The sequence below is a fragment of the Rhododendron vialii genome, chromosome 5a (assembly GCF_030253575.1).
Source record: "Rhododendron vialii isolate Sample 1 chromosome 5a, ASM3025357v1".
NCBI classification, from domain to species: Eukaryota; Viridiplantae; Streptophyta; class Magnoliopsida; order Ericales; family Ericaceae; genus Rhododendron; species Rhododendron vialii.
The window spans coordinates 10691903-10702583 of NC_080561.1; the positions used below are offsets into that span (position 1 = coordinate 10691903).

Consider the following 10681-nt stretch of genomic DNA (forward strand, 5'->3'; position numbering starts at 1 on the left):
TTTAGAGCTAACCCATTTCTCCTCTTATTCTCCTTCACCATTTCGGCCACAAACATAGCCCCGTTCCGGCCTGGAAACGACGGTCCCCGAATAGCCTCGTTCCTCTCCGAAACATCTCGGAAAATAGTTCCATTGAAGCTCCCAAGAACCGGCCCACTCTCTCTCTCTCTCCATTCGGCACCCTCCACCGCCTCCACCCTTATACTCCCACACTCCAATTACTCCCACTTTTATCCCTACAAAAATAACCCACTCCACTTCCTTGTTTATCTCGGCACATAGTTACAGAGAACCCAACTCCATTTTTTTTTAGAGCTAACCCATTTCTCCTCTTATTCTCCTTCACCATTTCGGCCACAAACATAGCCCCGTTCCGCCCTGGAAACGACGGTCCCCGAATAGCCTCGTTCCTCTCCGAAACATCTCGGAAAATAGTTCCATTGAAGCTCCCAGGAATCGGCCCAATACAGCTGCAACCCGACCCTATTTAAGCTTCGAAATTGTCCAAAGACCAGTCCTAAAACCAGCCCTGTTTTGGCTCTGAAATAACCTAGATGCAGTCCCGTTTCAACTTCATAACAGCCCACTTCAATCTAGAAAACAAATAGCTACAATACCGTCAGAAAATAGTCACGAATTGGCCACTCGAGGTCCCCCGTTCCCGTTGTCTTCTCTGATTTTTCTGAAATAGTCCGAAACTGTCCGAACCCGTTAACCGTTGTTTCGGCCGGAACCGAGGTATTATAATCCTTCTCCTACCTCTCCCTAAGTATATTCAGTCCTTAAATGATGATTTTAATGAGTTAGAATAGAAGAAATCGGTTTACGGATCAAAACCCAGTGATCCGAAGTTTTGCTTTGTTTTTTTTTTCTCGAATGAGCACTGTTCATGAACGTTGAAATTTTAAAAAAAGGGTACTGAAATTGCAGTTAGCCCCTCATGCTTACGTTGATTCCAGAATTAACCCTAAACTATGTATTGTTTCATGTTTACCCTACTTGTCACACTTTGATAATTAAAAATCTTGAATGTGTGTTACGACTCATTTATTCTGGTTAACTATTAATGAACAGAGATGTTTATGAAAAGTTTAAGCAACCCAAAGGAGCATCGGCCTAATCATAATTAAAATATTATGTCTTTACTTACTCGCACAATATTATTTGATATGTACTTTTATCTTATTGAAATGTATCATGCTATGAAATGAGCTGTTATTAATTGTATCATGTTGTACGTGCTAGAATGGACTTAGGTTCATTGGGTGGTTACGAGTAGTGATTCACGTAGACGATGTTAAGTAAATGGAAATTGGTAAAGTGTTGAAAGTGTGATTGTGTGGATTGTGATTTGAGCCATGGTGATGGCAAGGGTAACCAATGGGGCCCTGTGTTAAAATGGGTATCCAACGGGGCCCAGTGTTGAGAAATGTTGTGATGCTAATGTATAATGCGTCATGGGAAAATTTGCTTCTTTGTTCAAGAGGAAATAGGTCCCATGAGACGGTTATAGTTAGTAGTAGGTGATGTGCGACCCTAATGTACGATGCGTCATGGGATGACTCGATCTTCCTGTTATGGTCTTAAGTGAGAACATACTAGGTACATAACTTAGGTGCGCTCACATAGGGCCCTGGTGCAGGACAAGCAAGAGGAAGGGTAGACCCATGAGACGGTTGTAGTTAGTGGATGTGGGAGGAAAGGATCTTGTGGAGAAGATCCTTAGATTTCATATAAGTTAATGGATAGTAAAGAAAATGATGATGTGTTATTATTCTGTACCTTCTGTGTATTATCAATTGTTATATTGTTGAACTGTTAATTGTAGAGTAAGGGGTTGGTAGGATTGAGATTATTCTACTGGGTGAATTGTCACTCACGGATACGTTTGTATCCTGGTAAATCGGTTGCTTTGGCGATCAATTTGCCAGAGGATGCAGGGTTAAATGGTGGAGTTATTTGAGACAGGAGGAATACCAAGAGCGGAGACTGAGTATTCTTGAAATCTGTATCAAGACTAGAGTCGCTCTGAAGATGTTTAAATAGAAATGTTAGATTCTTTTTGTATTTATTTTTAATGTAAATTTTGTATAACGACAAATAAGGGCCTAGTAGTTTATAAAATTCAGTGTATTTTAGGGTTAATGCTTCCGAAATTCTTTGAAAAATCGGGGCGTTACAATAACAACATTTTCACACTGATTCAAACGGATTATAAATTGAAGCACTTAATTATTTTGAGACCGTTTATATAATAAAAAATATAGTCAAAAAATATATAAGGACAAAATGACATAAATATAACTTTATATGTATGCCCATACATATATACATGAAGACAGTGAGGATTTTTGGAAAATGGTTGGAGATTTCCAAGTGTTGACTTTGTTGCATATTACTACTTTAGTAAAATGGGAGGGCAAAATGGTAAAAGGACACCTCCAATTAACTCTGTTAGGCAGACAACTCTGACAAGGGAGGTCATTGTCATTTTTTAAACCTGAGGGGAGGCTCTTGTCAATGTCAGAAACCTCATGGAAGGTCAATGAAATTTATCATATTTTTTAAGTACTCTCTCCGTCTCAAAAAATATGATAATTTTTGAATTTTATATCATTTTTCATTACTTATATATTTCAATTTATAATGTTTTTCATAATTTTGAAAATTTTGGATAATAGAACTAAACAAAAACTTTCAAATAATATTCATATTACATATTTTTTGAGATTGACATGAACATCAAAAATTGTCATCTAATTTGGGATGGAGGGAGTACTTTTTTTTCACTTTACGAGACAAGTCACCCTTTCACAAATACATCACCATTAGTTCAAAAAATACATATTTAAAAAATACGTAAGTACTTATTTTTCTTAATGGAACGGGGCCTAAACTGAAAAAGAGGCCGCAATAATACAGATTGAGTAGACACCTTATTTTGCTAACTACATTCAAAGTGGCCAAAGACATGACAAGAAACACATCGCAAAGGCCTCCATGGGTATTTCACCCTAATCTTGACCACCCTACCAATAGAGGTAAGAAGATCAATAGAATGAGGCAAAGGAGAATGAACATCAACTTCCACACAAATTTTTGCATAGCTAATCCTCCTAGCAGATTCAGTCATTTCGTCAACATATAGAGGCTTTCCAACCGCACTAGCAATATAAGACAGGCCTTCTTCTGACCAGTATTGAAGTGGGACATTATAGAGTTGAATCCATAAAGGCAATTTAGGCAGACCTTCTTTTTCAAACACTAAATCAGGGTGCCATTCCTGTAAAACCATCAATCTACCACCAAAGTGCCAAGCACCAACCTCAGAGATTTGGCGATAAGCCCCTTCAATCCCAAATTGAAAAAAGAAGAAACCATTCTCATTTGCAAGCACCTCCTTTAGACCATATTTACCCCAATTATTAAAAGCAATAGATCTGACAGATAAGAAAGGGAGTTTTTTGTCAACGAAGTGCCCAACTATGCAGTTCTTCCATTGCTCAGCTCCATGAATCTCAACATGCCGAGGAGGAGAAACCCTGATTGTCTCCCCTTCCACAGCAAGGGGAAAGAATTGTAACTTCATCCTAGAGTGAGACACACTTCGAGGAGACACCTTATCTTTCCACGAGGCCCCAACACCCTGGCCTGTAACAGGAACTTGATCTTTCGCAGTGAAAGACTCAATCAATTTGTTCTTTGCAATCAAATCATTACGAAGAATAGACACCTCCTTAGTTAAGCCTTTAATCTGTTTAACTGTAGGAGTACATGTATCGCTCTCAAGAATCTCAAGATGTTCATTAGAAGAGATCGTTACAGAATCTAGGATATCAAACAAATTCACCTTCCCCAAAGATTGTTCGATAGGATTCATAGGGATAGAACCAGATACAACGCTAGGGATCACAGAAATAAGAGTAGCATGCGCACGTTTCAACAAATTCGGAATACCAAAAGTAGGAAACCCTAACTTCGAATCAGAAGAATTACTCATACCTAAAGGAGGAAAACAGGAATTGAAGTCTTTGAATATATCTCCGTACTTTACCGAATTGAATTTGAGGGACAGAGGTTGGGGATAAGTAGGACATTGTTTTTTTTATCCGCAATCAAGTTTAATCCATTAGTCGAAGAAACAATTGTTTGGATTACCTAACCACATATAGATAGGAATCATAATGACGAAACGCACCAAGAGCGGACGATTCGACAGGGCCAAGACTATTGGATAGACGGATGCTAATAGAGGTCGATTACTATAGCAGACCAATGTTGTTCCATCGATGTGGACCTGAAGCTACATAATTGCTATGATTTGCGAATTGGGCCGAGACTTGGTTCAAGTTTGGGCTTTGGTGACGTAAGCAAGTCAGTCCACATATGCCAGGGGCCGTAATCCTGATCTCTCTTACAAACATGCCCATATATGGCCTAGTTTTACCGAAGTTATTCGGTCACGTGATATAAACTTCCAAAAATGTGGCAACATAAACAAGCAATAAATCTGACATTTTGAGTTCGAAACTTGGCTAGCTCTTGTGGTCAGGCTGCACGGGAGAAATATTTTGTGAATCTCCTAGCCTTGGATAGATTGTATGCCTTTGACCTAAGCGGGAAGGAGCATAGTCAAGATACACACAAGTTGGTCCAAACGCCTTAAGGTGGTGTTCCAATAATGACTTTTAGAACTTTTCTTTATTTTGTCTCCTTATTTGATTTTTTTTCGGAGTCATGAGCCTTACTTTTTTGGTTTTTTGATTAGTCTCATCAAGACGAATCGAAAAAGTAAAAAATTTCTACTTGTACCCAATATTTTGGGAAATAACCAATGTTCAGAAGAAAAAAAATGATTTTTTCACTCCCCTTTTGGGCACCCACGCTCACTTTTTTTGTTTTTTCCATATGAATTTATAATATTGTCATTGAATGTGTGAAAAAATGTATTGAATAAATGACAAGAATCTAAATTCAAGTAGATAAAGACAAAAAAAATAAAAATTGTGGATTGCTAAAAAGGGAGTGAAAATTAATTATCGTTTTTTTAAAACTAAATAGTGGTTATTTCTCAAAATCTTTGACTGAAAATAAAAAAAAATACTTTTGTGATTCGTCTTACGAGACGAATTAATAATTCATAAAAATTTATTAAAAAACCAAAAAACGTGAGAAAATTTAAATAAGAAAAAAAATACTGAAAGTATTAAAAGGCAAACAGAAGGGATTTACACGTTTTTTTTTTTTTTGAAACAGAAGGGATTTACACGTTGAAAAAACAAAACAAACAAAAACAAGAAACTGCCAAAAACACACTAGAAAGTTGCTATGATACGAATCTCGTCCACTCCAGATTCCTTCCTTCCTCCCTCCACGGCCAAAACCTCTGATTCGCTCGGACTCTCAGAATTCCAAACCCCCATTCCCAGAATCCCAACAAGAAAAAGAAGGGAGAGAGAGAGAGAAGAAAATGGATTCTCGGGAATTGGCAGCTTTCCTCTCCTCCCTCACCTCGCAACTCCTCCTCACCCTCCTCCTCTTCCCTTCCTCAATCCCCCTCCAAATCCCCACCAATTCCAATCCCAATTCCCACGGAAACACTTTCCCTCTCCTCCTCCACCACTTCCTCTCCACCTCCGACCTCGCCGCCTCCCTCTCTCTCCTCCCCCTCCTCTCCAGAAAACGCAAACGACAACAGCAAACAAACGACCCCAACCCTCAACTCGGTCAACTCCACCGAGCAGACCCGGTCATCCCGCGCAACCCGGACGCGTTCAAGCTTTTGTTCCGGATGAGTTCGTCCACGTTCGAGTGGCTGGCTAGCCTCCTCGAGCCGCTGCTCGAGTGCCGCGACCCGGTTGACTCGCCGCTCGACCTCCCCGCCGAAACCCGGCTCGGGATCGGCCTTTTCCGGCTGTCCACTGGCGCCGATTACCCCGAGGTGTCGACCCGGTTTCAAGTCTCTGACTCGGTCGCGAAGTTCTGCGTCAAGCAGTTCTGCCGTGTCCTGTGCACCAATTTCCGGTTCTGGGTCGGGTTTCCTACCCCGAGTGAGCTCGGTAGGGTGTCGTCCGCGTTTGAGTCGCTCGCCGGAATACCCAATTGCTGCGGAGTCATTGGATGTACTAGATTCAGAATTGCAAGGAAAACGGAGGAAGTTCGAGGATCGAGCATCGCTGCCCAAATCGTGGTCGATTCTTCTTCGAGAATTCTGAGCATTGTTGCAGGTTTTGTTGGGAACTTTCAATTTAATTTTTTTTGGACAAATTATAGTTACCTTTTCTAGAAATGTGGTTTTTGAATATGTAGGCTTGTTTTGGATGTCTGGAAAATTCAGTTTATAGGAGAACTGGGGATGATATCATGATGCTGTGCACCAGTCGCACTGTTTCTATTAATGCCGCGTTTGATTCACAGATTAAAATAGACGAAATTAACCGTTTTCTTATTGATAGTCCATGACTCCCTCTGGACTATTTGTCCTAGTACTAATTTTTTCTACCCCGAAAGATAGGGAGGGTACACAATTTAACAAAACATTTATTGCCTAGGGAACATTTGAGGGTATCTTTGTAATTTTTCATATCTCGTTCAAATGAGTTTCTTGCGCCTTCTCCTTAATCCCGCTCAATCCCACCCCCGGGATTATATATATTACCTCACATATAGGATAAAATTAATCCTATGATTATTAATCGCGACAGCAGTTTCGGGAACCGAACATTGGATAATGTAAGATTAGCCGCCATTAGCTCTATCCCAGGTGATTAATCTGCGAATCAAAACGAAGCCTAGGAGTTTGTTTGGGATATGGGAGAAGAAGAGAAATGAAGGGAAAATTAAACCCTTGGTTGGTTTGAGAGGAAACAAGGAATAAAGTAACAACTTAAGCATCTCCAATGCATCCTCCATTCCTCCATATTTTGGTCTTCCAAAGGATGAAAAAGGTTTGGAGGTCCAAAATATGGAAATATAGAGGAATGAAGGATGGATTTGATCAAATACATCCTCCAAAACACCTCTTTGCACCTTTTTGGAAGAGTAAAATATGGAGATATGGAGGAATGGAGGGTGCATTGGAGATGCTCTATTCCTTCAAAATTTCCTCCATTCCTCCATTTTGGATGAAAAAATCAATTCCAACCCATCCTCCAAAAATAGTCTTGACATTAATTCTCCATTTTTTAGGAAAATAGTGCTCAACCTATCCTCCATTTGATAGCAACTGTACTTTCATTCTCTATATTTGGAGGATGAAAAAGGGTTTTTCCCCCCACATTTGAAGGGATGGAGACAAAAAATGTGTTTTTGAGGATGGGTTGGAGTAAACACATCCTCCAAAACACCTTTTTGATGGAGGACCAAAATATAGAGATATGGAGGAATGAATGATGGATTGGAGATGCTCTAAAGTAAATTTCCTCCACACGTTCTCAGAGCTTCCTTCTAATTTTTTTTTTCTCTCTTTCCTTTCTTTTCCCTAGGTTCTGAACAGGCAGCGTTTTTCAATGACTTTGTGTTGGATTGTTTTGCTATTTTAGGTAGTGGTTTTTGGCTGAAATAGAGGAAAGACACATGAGTGAGTTTTTCAACCTTTTTAGGCTAAGGAAGTCAAAAAGTTTGTTTTCTAGACATGGCAAACAAAGTCTATATGCACATTGTTTTCTTATATGGTAACTACCGTTCATTGTGTATTGGTGAAGGGACACATAAAAACGAAAGAATTAGGACCTCAACACATGATGTTTAGACTCTTTTTTAGGATTAACTCTGCAGATGTAGTGCGCACTGCACATGGATATTTAGACCTAGTCTAGCTTGTTTGGTTTTCTGTACATCTATGAACTGCTTATCTCATTAATGCTTTTCTTTCTGTAAAAAATTTGGTTCATTGCTTTTCTTTTGATCGGCAAGCTGTTCATTACTCCCCCTCAACATTATACTTTTTACATTTTAGGAGTAATTCAGAACAAGTTGGGCACCTAACCTTCGTTTTCCACTATTTGCACCCCAGTTTGTTAGACTTATGTCTAAATATAGACTTCGAAACTAACCCAAATGGATGCCGATATGGTTGCAGAACAATGACTTGGCTGTCATTTCTTTCATCTATATCGCAAGCTTAACATGACTGGATGGATGCGTGCGAAGTGTTAACTTGATTTTGTGGATCATAATACTAACTTTGTGATTAATTTCCACCAGGTTTTGGCGGCAACAACAGTGATTGGGCAATTCTCAAGTCTTCGTCATTGTACAAAGATATCGAATCAGGAAGTTTATTAGATTCCCCGCCAATATACACCAACGGTGTTTCTGTACCTCAGTATCTAGTTGGGGATAGGAATTACCCTTTACTCCCCTGGTTAATTACTCCGTTTCCTGATCCAGTGTCTGGAAGAAGCGAAGAGAATTTCAATGCTGCGCTCAATTTGATGAGACTTCCAGTGATTAGAACAATTGCCAGTTTGAAGAACTGGGGTGTTTTGAATAAGCCAATTGAAGCAGAGTTCAAGACTGCCGTGGCTTATATTGGTGCTTGTTCAATTCTGCACAATGTTTTGCTTATGAGGGAGGATTACTCGTCTTTGTGCGACGAATTTGTTGATTATACGGTGGATGATCAGGTCTATAGGGATGCTAATTTTGAGGAGAATTCAGTTGAGCTAAAGGGTTCAGTCATTAGAAGTGCATTGGCCACTAGAGCTAAAGTGGTAAGTAAATCAGGTCAAACTATGGGTAATGAGGGATAGGTAAGTTGGGATTATAACTGTGAATAGTTACAGATTCTTTGTTTCATTTTGGTCAATTTAGCCCTTTTTGATTTTTTTGGAAGGTTGCTTTTGTACACCTATGCCACATGGATTCTTCGAAACTTGCAAAGTATCAGACTCGACTGGACGAGATTTTTAGTTGAGCATTCTTCCAGGAAACATACTATACAATTTCCACAGTGAAATAGGAGTAATACATTAAACTTTCATATTGTGCATAAAATAGTTGATGAAACCTTTTAAGTACAATTTACCAGGGGAAATAAAGAGCTTTCGTAACGTAAAAATTTTAGATGAATCCGACGCTTAGGCAGATACACTGTGCTTGAATCCAACACTTAAGAATGTTGGACGCTCAGAGACCTTGTAAGCAAAAGGGTTTTCAGCCTCGTCATGACTGTAAATGTTCCCTGTTAAAGGCTCTCATGCTATAGGGATGCTAATTTTGGGGAGTATCCAGATTGAGATAACGGGTTTGGCTATTCAAAGTGAATTTGGCTTCAAGGGCTGAAGGGGCATATAAATCAGACCAGCATATGGATCTTGGAAGTGAAGAACAGTTGCAGTTCAATATAATTATTGGAAAAGATAACTGAGCTTTGCTTTGACAATCCTAAGCACCTTGTTTAGGATTGTAGATTCTTGTTTTCCTTTTGTCAAGTTAGCCTTATTGGGTTTTGGGTTTCTGAACACAGTCAAAATTTTCCTTTTCAAGAATAGTACCTGTACCTGTTAACCATTGCTATTCATTTCTCATTGCATGACTCTTTAACTGTCAAGTGGATTATGCCTCGTTAAGTTTCCAGTTAGAATTTTCAGCGGGCTCGAACCGCAGAATCGCTTGTGCATGACAGGCTTGAAGTTTGACCGCCTCTTGCTGAAGGGAGTCAGAAAGAGTGTGATTTGATGGAGGAAAGATAGCAGTGACTCCATAACAACGAAGTACGAACTCCTCACTCTTGAGGAGAGAATAATGAGTGCATTTAGAATCTCAGGCTTCTCCTGATGACCTGGAGGAGATTGTCTGGGGTGTGAGGCCCATAACGGACTCTATTATGAGGCTTCGAACCGTTAATTCTTGTATGTCTCGCCGTGTAGTTATTTGATCGATATGCGATCAACAAAAATTTCTTTGTAAGTAGTGAACGTGTGGAGGTTTGCAAAATGAATAGCTGGGACAATTTGGATGAGACCCAGCTGCAAGGCCTGCTAGGTATGCCGTGGTGGCCTGGGTTATGGTTAGGCCTGCCAAAACCTAGGCTGAAGCCCGCCTTAAGCTCATTATACTCTTGTACTTTGGTGGGTTTCAAGAATTTTTGTTTTGAATTGCATTTTATTTATGTTTTGGAACTTAGATTGTAGGGAGAAACGACCACAAAAAGAAGATGGTGAAGGGGAAGAAATGTTGAGATATCGGCTAAACCAACTGACACGTAATGCGTAAAGGACAATTAAGAAAAGGGTAGTCCTATGGTACACACCCCTTATTAGGGGTGTACCATACGTACCATGATTTTAAACCCTTGGATTTAAAAGTGAATAATTCGGACTACTTATTTATAAAATCAATTAATAAAATGAAAAAATGGCTTAGCAGGTAATAGATTATTCTCTCTTCCTTGACTCTCTCTCCCTCTCCCTCATTTGTAAAATACTGCAAATTATATAACATAACCATAATTGTTATGACAACACAAAAAATTGACATTTTCTTATCACAATGTGTCGTACCAAAAGAATATTTAGAATTGTGCATTCAATATACTTGATATAAAACCAATTTCTCTGTTGTAACTGAATGTACGGTTAACTTGCAATTGCGACACCATAATGACGATCAAAACCATTGATTTCGTTATACTTGTTGATTAAATAATCCACGTAATTTTTTGGCTCGATAAGGTTTA

At 39.3% G+C, this 10681-nt stretch overlaps 1 protein-coding gene across 2 annotated transcripts; it reads left to right on the top strand.

The window, feature by feature from the left end:
• Positions 1-5359: 5359 nt before the first annotated feature.
• On the top strand, positions 5360-10120 carry LOC131326937 (protein ANTAGONIST OF LIKE HETEROCHROMATIN PROTEIN 1-like). 2 transcript variants are annotated; one of them, XM_058359853.1, is made up of 3 exons: positions 5360-6227; positions 8206-8714; positions 9581-10120. In XM_058359853.1, the coding sequence occupies exons 1-3, from the start codon at positions 5471-5473 to the stop codon at positions 9623-9625; spliced, it is 1311 nt and encodes a 436-aa protein (XP_058215836.1). In that variant the 5' UTR covers positions 5360-5470; the 3' UTR covers positions 9626-10120. The 2 variants fall into 2 exon arrangements, with proteins under 2 accessions (XP_058215836.1, XP_058215837.1); XM_058359854.1 differs by having other exon boundaries at positions 5361-6227; positions 9629-10120.
• The last annotated feature ends 561 nt before the right edge of the window (positions 10121-10681 follow it).